The 13668-nt window shown below is 42.4% G+C and overlaps 1 protein-coding gene across 1 annotated transcript in view; it reads right to left on the bottom strand.

Moving 5' to 3' along the window:
* Nucleotides 1-9461: 9461 nt before the first annotated feature.
* Nucleotides 9462-13668, bottom strand: part of LOC109488287 — a 39504-nt gene continuing 35297 nt past the window's right edge. The window contains exon 5 of the mRNA XM_019792480.1: nucleotides 9462-9491. Within this exon, the coding sequence (XP_019648039.1) occupies nucleotides 9462-9491 (30 nt within the window). The remainder of the gene's footprint in view (nucleotides 9492-13668) is intronic.

Below are 13668 nucleotides of genomic sequence, written 5' to 3'. Positions count from 1 at the left end.
CCAGTTCTATAAGCCTCGCTACGGAGGCTAATCAGAAAACAGCCGAAGACCACCAAACCCCCAGTTCTATAAGCCTCGCTACGGAGGCTAATCAGAAAACAGCTGAAGACCACCAAACCCCCAGTTCTATAAGCCTGCTACGGAGGCTAATCAGAAAACAGCCGAAGACCACCAAACCCCCAGTTCTATAAGCCTGCTACGGAGGCTAGTCAGAAAACAGCCGAAGACCACCAAACCCCCAGTTCTATAAGCCTGGTACGGAGGCTAATCAGAAAACAGCCGAAGACCACCAAACCCCCAGTTCTATAAACCTGCTACGGAGGCTACAGGGGACCCACATAGCCTCTGCTGGGTTGACTGCCCACATTATGTGTGTTCACGGCATGTCAAAGAACTAGGATAAACACATGGGGGAAGGCGGGTCCCTTTCTAAAACACCCCGAGAAAATACCGACCCGCAGAAATCAAGAAGAAATCCGGGCGCCGCAAATTTCCTACCGACGAAATCACGGACGCACGTTCGCCCCGTAATAACCAGTTAATTTGACAGGAGGCATTTGGTCGACCTTTGACCTGCATTTTCCCCAAATTACAGCCTTCCTCCGACTGGTAAGGTTGGGTAAACACACGCCTGCAGCAGGACATTCCTCAGGCTGGCTCGGCCCAGGTTACATACAGAAGGCAGGGATTGAAATTCAGTTTTGGGGAATAGGTGGGGGCCTGCAAGCCTTATTCGTAAGGCGTAATCAGGCCTTTTTAGTCTTCGTAATCCGTATGTTGTCACCCAAAAAATCAACGTAATTTGTAAATTACTTTAGCCGCAAAGCATAAAGTCATAGTCAGCTGAGACTTAAATGTAATTCGTAATTGGCGGCAAAAATTTTGCGTAATTCGTAATCACTAACCCCCATGCAGGCCCTCATTCAGTTTTCGGAATAGGTGTACTGGTGCACCCAACCTAAAACATTAGGTACACAAAAAATTTTGGGGGTGCACCATATAAGATCAGATAAGAAGAAAGTGAGCAAAAACTACAGTATTATGTTTCAATTCTAAGGAAAAGCACTATAACAATGATTTGATTATTTTTCTGACACTTAGATGTTAAGAATATGCTATAATATAGTATTACTACTATACATTTAACATCTTTATACATACGTAAACCTACAAAAATATTTGGGTGCACCCGCAGAAAATAATTGGGTGCACAGCTCTAAATTTGGGTTCACTACACTAAGGTGAACACATGCACCCAGTATTTCCAGCCCTGATACTACTATACATTTTTACATACGTAAACCTACAAAAATATTTAGGTGCACTGGTGCAACCACAGAAAAGAATTGGGTGCACAGGTCCAATTTTTCCCATGTACCCAGTATTTCCAGCCCTGTATAGGCAGAGAAGCCTACATACACTACAGTACACACAACCTACACATACATGTATCCCCCTCCCCTCCCCCACACACACATATACATACATACATACACCCTGACCTCACTTCAACTGGGGGACTCTTCAAAGCGTAATCAGTACTGGTTACAGCGCTTGCAAGGACCCGGGTGGGTCTTCACGATCACCCGGTTACAGAATCAGGGGGCACAATATTGGGGAGTTCCCTTCTTGTAGGCTGTACTGTATAAACGCTCATGTACATATAACACTACTGTATAACAGGCAGGAATTCTAGCAGCACTGCTTCTAAGGTGGGGGGTACAGAAAGGGTGTTGAAGACAAGATTACATGGTGGTTATAATGAGCTGTAAGCACCTCTCTGTAAGATTGGGTAGCCTCCATAGCATGCCAAAAACTGGGGGTCTTCAGGAGCTTTTATGTGCTATTTTCTGATTGCATATAGACAACATAGCCGGCCTGGTTGAATTACCCCCGAGGGCTAATCAGAAAACAGCCGAAAACAGCCAAACCCCAGTTCTATAAGCTTGCTACGGAGGCTAAACTAAAGATTGTGTATGTAACATAATGTATGAAGTATAAGCCTTACCTGGTGAGGTTTGTGTGATGAGTATGAATACCCAGGGTAGTAGTACACCATCGGAGAATACATAGGTTCCCGAATTCGCATGTTCGCGAGGCAAAAAACACCAGCAACACAAGCTGTGAGGGGGACCGAGTAGCGTTCCAATGGGGAGTGTACAGTACAGTTGCAGCAATCCCTCCCTCTCTGACAGTACTGGCCAGCCACTAACACTGTGTATGGACTGGGGAGGGAGTATCCACTAGTACTGCTTGCCTTGGGGCTATGTCAACAAGCCCAGCGCATCATCGGGCTGTGCTGATTGCTATCTCAGGGAAACCCTCCAATAGCAAGCAGGACTGCCGGTTAGCTACACAATAGGAGGTGGGAGGGTCCCCGGCGGTAATGCCTGATAGATAGAACTCACACACACAGACACTACTGTATCTCTTAATACGTTTAGGTGTATATACTGTACGTACTGCGCACTAGCATACAGCTGGGGGTATATGGATGGATGGGAGGATAGATACACACACATACCATAGACCAGGGGGCTGCACAGTACATAAATCAAACAGCCCAGTTTCAACACACTATTGGGTAAGCTTGTATGGAAATCCTGGCAATTTTTGCATTCCAGCCTGCCAGCCCCGGGCTGGCCCATTCTTGTACAGAGGGGGTTTTGAGCGTGAAGGAATTTTGTACACAGTGCTTGCAAGGTTGGAGTTTAATTTAATTTGTGGGGCGAGGGTTGATTCAGTAAGCTGGGCTAATAGAGGGGAATCCAGGGCGAGGCAAGCAGTGTAATTATCCCATGAAGAAATCTGGGTGCCAGGGAGCCTACACCAGAACCAGTGGGCCAGACCGTGACTGATCCTAATCCAAACTCACGCCTGATCAAATTTCCACCCCTGTCAGGGAAAGGTGCAGGGAGGAAGGGGCTTGACAGACTACAGCCTGGTGTGGGGACAGTAGCCTCTAACAGGCTTCCAGAGGTGGCTGGAATGAGTAGAAAATGGCCTCCCGAAGCCTGGTAGAGGCTGTAAGGAGGGGAGAGGTAGCCTGGATGCATATGCCAGGCACAAGAGTTAGCCAGGTTTAGGGTCTAACTGAGGGGACTGTGGCATTATTTCCTTGGTGGTATGTACGTCCTAGAAACAGTCTGGCCCCCAGGCTAGCCCTGTAGCTGAGGAACTGGAATCTTTAAGCCCTGGAAACTGTCTGACACCCAGGCTAGAGGAAGGAAGAAGTCTTAGATATTTCTAAGGAGGGAGATGTCCTTAGGAAATGTATCTGAGATGATCAAATTTCCACCGGTCATGGAAAGATGTAAGGAGATGTCTTATAGTTATAGGATTGGAGAAGTCTAAGAATTTTCTAAGGAGGGAAATGTGCTTAGGTATCATCAGTTGAAGATTATAAAAATTTCAACCCTGTCAGGATGGGGTACTGGGAAGTGTATGGATCTTGGATGAGGAGGAAAGTCTAAGATATGCGATAGGGATAATAGAAGATGTCTTTGATAAAATATTGACCAGATTTCCAATCTTGTCAGGAAATGAGGAAAGGGTCTGATATTTGGCTGCAGGCTGGTGACTTTTCTTGGGAAATGTTTTACATTTGTTATAAGCAGTTGTGCTAAGGAGATGACTTAGGGATGATTAAACTTCCAACCATCTAAGGAGAAGGTGTATAGAGGAAGATGCCAGGCAACCTTCAAGCTGGTGACTTTTTCTTGGGAAATCTGTTAGATGTTTTATATAAGGAGTTACATGTATGTCTTGGAGAATATCAAATTTCTAACCATGTCAAGACTAGGGAGGAAAGAAGGGGTCTCACATTAGCCAAAGAATTAGGACTTTTCTTGGAAAATGCCTTGGATCTTTAAAGGAGGAGAGAGTAGTCTTAAAACTGCTTTAAGGGAAGGAAGATAGAAGTCTTAAATATGTTAGAACCAGGTAAGGGTACAGCGAGAAAGGGGCCTGACAAGCTTCAGACTCAAGACATTTCTTGGAAGAACTCTTAGATGTTGTACAAGTCCTTGAGTGTGCAGTAAGTGCCCATCCCCTTCCCTGAGTACCACAGAAGACCAAACTACGACCCTGTTGGTCTGTTTTCTCACAAGGTTGGCGCCGAGAAGGGCTGACTAAACTTCTACACGTTCGGAGAAGTGAGCCACTTCAGGTAATCCTGTCCCAGGGCTTTCTCCTAACTCTGACATTTCCTCATGTGGAGGAATCTGCTAGCTATGCTTGAAATTGAATCAAAGTGAATTCCAACATTCCTATATCTTCAGCAAAAAACACATCACTCACAAGTCATAATCTTGAAATGCTACCATATTTAACCAGAAGAAGCCTCTCTGAACCTTTGAGGGCAACAACTGAATGTTACAATCATGTTACATGTACATGTTCCTCAAGTCCAGTCTTAGCCATCTTTTCTTCAAAAACTGACTTACGACCATACAAATCCCCCACAGGTGTCTCTGGCCTCCTAACATTGTCACAGTTTACTTACTACCAAACATGCACTGCTCTGCAATATTCACCCAGTATTTTCAGCCCTGCATTTGCTTACAGCATTATAATGTTTTTGTTTTTTTTGAGAACCTACAAATCAAACCGGTGTGGCATGATAGGAGAAATTACGACCATACAAATCCCCCACAGGTGTTGCTGACCTTCTTACATGTCACAGTTCACTTCCACCCAAACATGCACTGCTCTGCAATATTCACTCAGTATTCCCAGCCCTACATTAGCTTACGACGTTACATTGTTTTTATTTCCAGTTAAACATACTTTCTTTTTCAAGTACCAACAAATTAAATTTCTGTGGAATAAGAAGAATCTACGAAGGCACAAAACACCTACAGGTGTTGCTGGCTTACTAGAACATGTCACAGTTCACTGCCACCCAAACACGCACCTATGCGCACATACCAGCCTGGCTCTGAGCCCTCTACCTGTTCCACTTGCTGAACCCAGCACACCTACATACATGCATATGCTTAGTAAGTTATGATGTTACATGGCCCTGATGTCCAGTCCCCACTACCACATACTGTGGCCTTACCAATTTATTTCCTTGCTTTTCAGGCATTTAAATGTGAAAATACAGACATCATACTATTCATAGAAGCAGAGGACAGGGGGGAAACTTGAATATGACTCAGTGTCCCAAAACATAATACTGGTCCTCAGGCCTTGTTTTTATTTGTCTTTTTCCCTGTTAAGCATAGTCTCTCTTCGAGAACCAACAAACTAAATTGGTGTGGCCTGACAGGAGAAATTACGACAGCACAAATCACCTAGCCTCTACCAGGCTTCGGGAGGCGGCAAACTGTACTCTCTCTCGTGGACCAACTCTCCCAGCATGCTAATATCTCTTTATTTCAGTATTTGGCCGATTTCTACTCTTTCAGCCGCCTCCCGAAGCCTGGTAGAGGCTACGAATCCCCCACAGGTGCCTCAGCCTGCTTACATGTCACAGTTCACTTCCACTCTAACACACATACCTGCCCAGCTAGCTCTGAGCCCTCTACGTGTTCCAGTCGCTGAACCTTACAGCACACCTACATGCCAGGCCGACCCACAAGCCCCCGTTTCTATGACAAAAGCACAAAGCCTCGCTATTACGATCCCCCCTCCTCTTTCAGGCCGTGTTTACTAGAGGGACCCGGTGAGTATCGGTTTACCCGACCCCCATCCCTGTCCAGTTGGCCGTGGTAATCCCGACATTAGAGGCTCTTGAGCCGGCGTGAAAGGGCCATTCAGCGGGCACAAGGGGCGATACACCAGTCACTCGGACGGGCACTTCATGCCTGCACCTTACACAAACGATCGTACAAGCTGGAAAACTTGGATGACGTCTTAAACATGCTGAGAAAGTGACTCAAGCAGTCACTTCAAGCCTGCACCTCACTCAAACTTCTTGTGCTTCAATTGTACAAGTTGTCTTTGCTGCAAAACTACTAGGGTGTCTTACTCAATGTCCTTTTGCTGAAGACCTACATTGTAAGCAAAGCCACAACAACTCCAGCAGTCACTCCAACTTGCTATGCCAATGGTCTATTGTACTAGCAGCTGAAATAAAAGATGACTTTGTAGCTGTCATACTTAAAATTGTCTTCAAGGCTGCTTTGTACAGTTTAAGGAAGAATTAAAAGCAGCCACAATGACTTACATGACTTAAACGTAAATGTAACTTCCTTGTCTCAAACTCTTAACAATTACTGAGTGTCTTTCTGTTGTCTTACTACTTTCACAAAATGTCTGATCGATGAGTTGCCGTCTTGACTTGGCATGCTAGTCCCAGTGTTACACACTACTGCTCTGTCTGCTCACAAGGAAAAATTAAGACTTAGTCTTAAAGCCACGGTGAGTGAATGCCTTAGTCCATGTCTCAGGCGATTTGCAGGAGAATTAGGCGAAGTCACGATAATTGGACGTCTTAATCACCGTATTACACACTTAGGCCACACCAATTAAATTTGTTGTTTCTCAGATTTTTTCCAGAAAAAAACAACAGGCACCCCATGATAGCCAGAAATGTTACGATATGAGCCATGAATTCAACATACCAGGCTGGTTTATAATTAAAACAATACATTTTGAACTTTTGAGGAAACAAAGTTGCATTGTTACATTGAAAAACTTTAACAACTAGGAAGAAAAGGACTTTCTTCAACCAATGGGGCCAAAGCATGTCTTTTATTGAGCATTTTGTAGTTGATTCAGAACCTAAAATCTTTTTCTTTTTTTTGCAAATCAGAAAAAAATGGACAGGGTGAATCCGGGAAACAACAAATTAAATTGGTGTAGCCTAATCGCTGTATTACACACTCAGCTGCAGAATTAGGTGAAGCCTTTTTGAGCTGACTTTAAATCTGATGTACAAAGATAAACATCCTCTGTTGTTTGTCCAAAACACACGAACGTCGCATTATTTTTGGCAAAGACTTTTGCGCGCTGGCTTGACTTTTAAATCCCTGCCTCTATAATTCTGGGTGGCAGGGCCACGCCAATATTTAATTAGTTGATCCACAGATTTAAAATGAACATGCAACACTGGAAAAACGTAATGAAAGCAACACCTGAAGACCAGGTTCATGCTTTGGTGCTCTCAATTTTCTGGAGTGAATAAAGTCAAGTTTTCCTTCTCAGCCCTTATGATATCAGCTTGCAATATTTTCACCTGAAATGTCCAAAATAAATTGCTTGCCCAAATTTTAGAGACTTCAGTCACAAAAACAGCATCAACCAGTGAATCAGTTTGAATTTTTTCCCAAACAACACTTGACGTCAAGAAGACAAAGCATTTTTTTCATGAAATATGTTCCTGTCTGTTGTAAGCCACACATACACGTAGATGACAACACGACCTGCTAGACCCAGAGGTACTTACTAACACCATACTTACATACAGAAGGTCACTCCTACATAGACCGGCCTAATGGAGTCTTGTTCCCGGGATAGAACCCGACCTTGACCTCTGACCTTAAGCTTGTTCCCAGAGTGCCCCACAACCTTGGCCTCTGACCCTATAAGGCTACCTTTGGTTACGCCTGACTCCCACCTTCAGTTTGCCAAAGTGGTTATTTCTCAAGGGCGACTGCGGAAGGCTCTGTTGCCATGGCAATGACAGCTGTCATCTTTCTTGTGTGCGTGACCTTGGGAGATTATTCTCCTGTGACCTTGGGAACACCTCCACTACAGTCTCAAGTTTCAGGCTGGGAAGTTGACTGTAACAGTATTTATCTGTCAAGTTTTAACAGCTGGTTAGCTCTATTCAACTCAGTCTGTTAAGTTATATTATACAGAAATGGAAAAAAGGTATTGCTGAATTTCTTAGGTGTAGGCCTACCCCCTTTACAGAAAAAAATTGTCAGTCACAAAAATTAAAAATGCACTTTTCTTCCTATTTTTCCTATTATTATGGTGTGGTGTGGTCAAAGTAAAAAACTCAAACCAAAACATACATGCATGTGATCTCCAAGGAGTAGATAATATTTTAGAAGATGCAATCCAAAAAGAATTGCAGTAATTTCATTGAATAAATCTGGAGCCCAGAAGCCGCCACACAGAAGCCGCCACACCAACGCTACAGAAGCCGCCGCACAAACGTAACCTTACAGAAGCCGCTACACAAACGTTACATGTGTCAATTATCATGTCAACAACACTTGCGTGTCAGCAGGGTCCAGGGTGTGACAAATACACACGGTCAGGACTAATTTGGGCAGATGGACCCGGGCTTCCTACAGCCCAAAATACTCAGGATGTCACCTCAGTCAGGACAAGACTTCTTATTCTGTCCTCAAATGTCTTGGTAAATCTTAAGGTTCCCTCAAGAAGGTGTAATGTCTTAAGAAACTTAGAATTTGGGCAGATGGACCGGGGCTTCCTACAGCCCAAAATACTCAGGATGTCACCTCACTCAGCACAAGACGTCTTACTCTGTCCTCAGATGTCTTGGAATGGACGGGAAGATCTTAACGTTCCCTCAAGCTAGAGGGTGTAATGTCTCAAGAAACTTAGAATTTGAGCAGATGTACCCGGGGTGTTTCTTGCCCAAAATACTCAAGATGTCACCTCAGTCAGGACAAGACACCTTAACACTGTCCTCACATGTCTTGGAATGGACAGGAAGATCTTAAGGTCCCCTCATGAGGGTGTATTGTCTTAAGAAACTTAGAAAATTCTAAGATATTTTAAAGTGATTATGAACATAGATTGAAATGTAATTGCCAACACAAAATTATGTTGGCAATTACAGTTCAATCATGTTCATATTGACTTCTACCAACACAGATGAACTTTCAAGATAATAATTAAATATGAGTGTAATTGGGTTCGATGAAGTGAACTTACCCAGTTCAGTGCACTTGTACAGTATGAAATGGACTGAAACTTACCAGTACTTCATGTGAGGCATGGCAGACCACATAATTACTGACCAATTATCAAAATCATTCGTTAAGAGTAAGATACAGTCTGCCAGTGTTTCTAACATGAGTTACAGCAGACAGACATGTGTACTGTGCCATGTTTGAGCTATTGCGCTGCAAGGCATATCTGAACTTATGGATGTGTGATCATGAAAAGGACTGTAAGTTACTTAGTATAACTCCTACCAGTTAGTATGCAAAAAGCTAGAATAGGAAAACATTGCAAGGATTTACAAAGAAACTCTGACAGCTGAAGCTGCTCACAGGGAAGAGGACACAGTGGAACTAAACAAAGAAAGACTATGGGGCATACCATAATGGTATGTGTGATCATAGAAAGGTGTGGTTCTCAAACATGTATTGAGACCATCAAAAGGACTAGAAGTCCTACCAGTTAGTGTGCTTAAAGCTAGAAAAGGAAGACATTGTGCAAATCTACAAAGTGCCCATAAGACAGACCTCAAAACTACTAAGGAATATGAAAGATCTGCAAAGACATGACAAGACCTGCAGTTCCTACAATGGTCACTGGGGGAGATACTGACTGGTCAACATCTAGGGCACAAAAAAAGGGAAACACATGTATAGGATGTACATACATGCATATTCTAACCTTCATCAAAATTAGCCTTCACCAGGCCTTTCTACAGGAATACGGATCGTAGAATTCGGCAAAAACGAGAGTAAAATTGGCCAAGGGAGTCTGGCCGCGGGGAGGTAGTTTCCTTCCCTCCGAAGCTGCGCAGAATAGTCAAACCCCAAGGTGGCCAAACTCCCCTGGCAAATATTCTCCTATAAATAGCCACCTTCATTGACATCTTCTTTTTCTTAAACGTCAAGGCAACAAAACCTTGTCCCTACCAGAGTTGTTCCTTAATAATTTTTGTCTAGAACAGAAAAGCGAGATTGTGTTCCTACCATGTAACTGGGACTGTAAGAGCGGGTAGACCCCCAAACGTCCAAAATCTGAAAAACAAAAAGGTGACGATTACAAAAAAATCAACGAGAAAGTTGTAACAAAAAACCTACCATTAATAACCATAGGGTCTTTTGAACCTCTGGGATTAAATGTATTATATGTTAGCCTAAAACGAAGAAGAAACAACCAAGTTATCATATCAACCGAAAGGTTCATCCTACCTCAAAACTATCCTGCAATATTGGACGTAACTACACTTTCTTAGAGCTAGACATGTTTTGTCAGCACGTGGCACAGCAGCTTTATTACACTGAAAGACCTCTCACACCTATCCTTTCATCATGAATGAATGTATGAAGCTTCATTTAGGTGTCTTGCACTTTATATGCCCAGCCTGTGTGGGCTTATACCACAGCAGAAGAAAATACAGAATAGATGATACATAAATTAAGGGTACAGAGGTACAGACTGACACAATCAACCAGTACTGAACTAGTTCTAGGAAATCTGACGGCTGAAAACATCCTAACCAAACCCAGAACCTCCCAGCCTGGTCCTGACTCTAGGACTGAATCAATTCTATTTCTTTCCCAGTTTGTCATCGTTAAAGCCAGACTCTGTCAGATCAGATTGGTCAGGGCTTCGCTCTCGGGCCAGGTTAGGCCTAGGTAAAAATGTTGTGTTTTCTGTTTAAGTCCTGAAAAAATTAGGGTTCATTATCTTTTTTTTGCTTTTGTTTTTATTAGACTTTGGCAATCTCTACTGATTTAACTTAGTAGTAAAACATGGAGGACACTTTCTCAATGTCAGTGTAAGAAAACTGATTGTACAATGTTTCATCACTCGGGAGGCATGTGTCAGCTCAAAAAATTTATGTCCCTTGCAGGGGTCCACATAAAGAAGGCTGGGGTTGGCAGTTTTTTATAGGGTTGGTCAGGAGACTGGAAACACAACATTTTTGCTAGGCCTAGATGGAAAAACTGTAACAACTCTGAAAAGAAGGGACTTCCTTTAACTGTTGGGGCCCAAAAAATAGCGTTTTGGACTTGATTCAGAGGCTGAAATGTTTTTTTTTTTTGCAAATCAGAAAAAAAATGAAGCGAGCGAATCTTTGAACCTGAAGTAAATTGGTGTGGCCTTAGACTAAAGTTAGAGCCAGACTCTGTCAGCTCTGATCATTCGAGGCTTCGCTCTCGGACCAGGTTATTGATCAGGTGACCTGCGGCCTATTTGCCGTGTCGCGGGGACAATCGGACTCATCTGCTCACGAGTCGCGCCGCAAAACGAACTCATCAGTCACGGAGGGCAAGGCTGTCTGGTGGTCAGGGTCGTTGACTTTTAGAATCTGAAGGTTCTTAGCAGGCAAGGTGGTCTTTCAAATTTCAACTTAATTTATTCCGTTAACTTTGCAGAAGTAACATGACAAAATGCACGAGTCGCCGCGCCAAACAAACTCATCAGTCATGGAGGGGGGGTGGGGGGTGGAAGGCTAGGGTCATTGACTTACAATTTGAAGGATCTAGGTTCCTTCTGAATTTGAACGTTGTTGGCAGGCCTTTCAACATCCATCTACTTTGCAGAAGTATCGGTACATGTATGACAGTAACCTTCTGAACTGCTTTAATTTGATTTTACACAGAAAGCACACAATATGTAGATAGAACATGATCTATGACACAGCCTGGTCAAGGAACATTGACTTGGAATATAAAGGTTCTGGGTTCGAATCCCAGGCAGGCCCCACTGTTGTTACCTTGTTACTATCATGATCTAAAGGACTCATGAAAGAATAAGTAAAACTGTTTTCCATAAAACAACAATGTTACGTCTTTTCTATCTCTCCAGTCCAAGGAACTTCTTACATGTACTGAAGTGCATGTAAGATACATCCACAAAACATCCCACCTGCTGCACAACTATAACTACAGACCACAACGTCATTGTCCAATCGTAATCTTTTATTATAGAATATTCAGGCCTTCCTACTTTAATTTGCTTTAATATTTTATGTCCCAACAAAATGAAGTACGTAAAGTCATCCCCAGAAGCAGACTACTTCCCATTCCTGTCTTTACTGGTGACTTTAAATGTGTCTGTATCTGTCTGAAATGTAAAATTAAACACACTGTAAAAAGAAGAACTAGTTTTAACATGGAGCCCTTATCTATATTCTATAAGTTCAGGTCAGGGGTACAATATATTATGTTCTAAAATGTAATGCGTCTAGAGTTTAATACTAACTGGTACAGCAGTGTAATTCCTTTTGTTATTGGCTACTCTCAATGTAAAATTAAACACACGATAAAAAAAAAGTACAATTGTTGACCTACAGTTGTCATTCTATAATCTAGAAGTATATATTAGATGCATGATATTAGACAAATAAAGAAAAAAGATTCAATATGTACAAAATGTACAAAATGTAATAATACCTACTGGTAAAGCAGTATACTCCTTTGCGATATTGGCTCTTATTCAAAGTTAAACACAGTAAAAAGAACAAGTAGTCGGTAGTGTTGAGCTAGAGCCATTCTACATTCTAGCCAGAGGTTTAATATTAAATATCCCCAAAAGTAGTCAAATGTAATATATATACTACTGGTATATCGGCACATTCCTCTGTGATATTGGCCCTTATCGATGTTAAATTAAACCCACAGTAAAGAGAACATGAGTGCTGACCTTGGGCGCCCCAGCCCAAACACATTTGACCTTCAGGATCAGCCATGTTGACATTCCAGAGTTTCAAGAGTGTCGGCAAATATGACAGGCAGGGGTGTTATCATGTTTAACAAACTGAACAAACACTACAGTTTCTGGGGACACTGTAATGTGGTAACCTGTTTCTTCTAATGTTTGCTTTAAAAATGTGTATCTAAGAAAAGTTTACTTTGAAAATATTAATTTCTAAAAAGACAATATGTGTATACTGATTCATGATTGTAAAAGTTTTACGAAAGAAAGCTTTTCTAAGAAATGACATACTGCCTTGGCTTGGCCCTCTCTACTACAGTTTTGTCATTTCTCACACGCCTTTTCATAAACAGTACTTGGTATCAAGAAACAGCACTTAGAACTGTATTTTTTTATTACCTGGAAAGCCCAATACGTAAGCTCTTAAGATCAAAGCCCATCTACTGTATACTTTGCTATATTGTAAAACAACAAACTACCTTGCCACAGCCCTCTCTACTGGAGTTTTGCCATCTCTGAGCACACTGACTGTTTGTGTAAGGCCCTCGCCATGTTTGTGCCTGTAGATAACCCCCCTTTCTTTATTACCCAGCCTCGGAAAGACAAACTTACACAAACCGACACACAAGATAACAACAGCCAGCCAAAACAACCAGCACAAAAGTCTTCTGACTAATTAAACCAGCGCAGATGTTAACGAGACAGAGGGCTTAAGTGCTGATTACATATCGCTAATTGATTAATTAGCTTTCACGATGTTTTTAACTTTCAAAGTGTTTATGTAAATTTGCATGTGTTTCAAAGGCTAGAGAACTATATCTAGTAGTACGGCTTCATATTTGAATGGTCAGGGCACGCAGACTTGCCAATTCACATTTTCCAAAATAAAGTAACGCAAGCATTTAAGGGGGCCTGCAATCCCTTTTTCGTAAGGCGTAATCTGGCCTTTTTAGTCTTCGTAATCTGTATGTAGGCAGCCTCCCCAAAAATCAACGTAATTCGTAATAGTACATTAGCCACAAAGCATAAAGTTGTAATCAGCTCTGAGAATTTAACATAATTCGTAATAGGCGGCGAAAATTTTGCGTAATTCGTAATCACTACCCCCCCTTGCAGGCC

This window comes from Branchiostoma belcheri, unplaced genomic scaffold (genome assembly GCF_001625305.1).
Source record: "Branchiostoma belcheri isolate BF01 breed outbred unplaced genomic scaffold, Haploidv18h27 scaffold93, whole genome shotgun sequence".
Classification (NCBI taxonomy): domain Eukaryota; kingdom Metazoa; phylum Chordata; class Leptocardii; order Amphioxiformes; family Branchiostomatidae; genus Branchiostoma; species Branchiostoma belcheri.
Note: the sequence above shows the minus strand (reverse complement) of the source record. Positions and strands in the feature narration are given on the sequence as shown.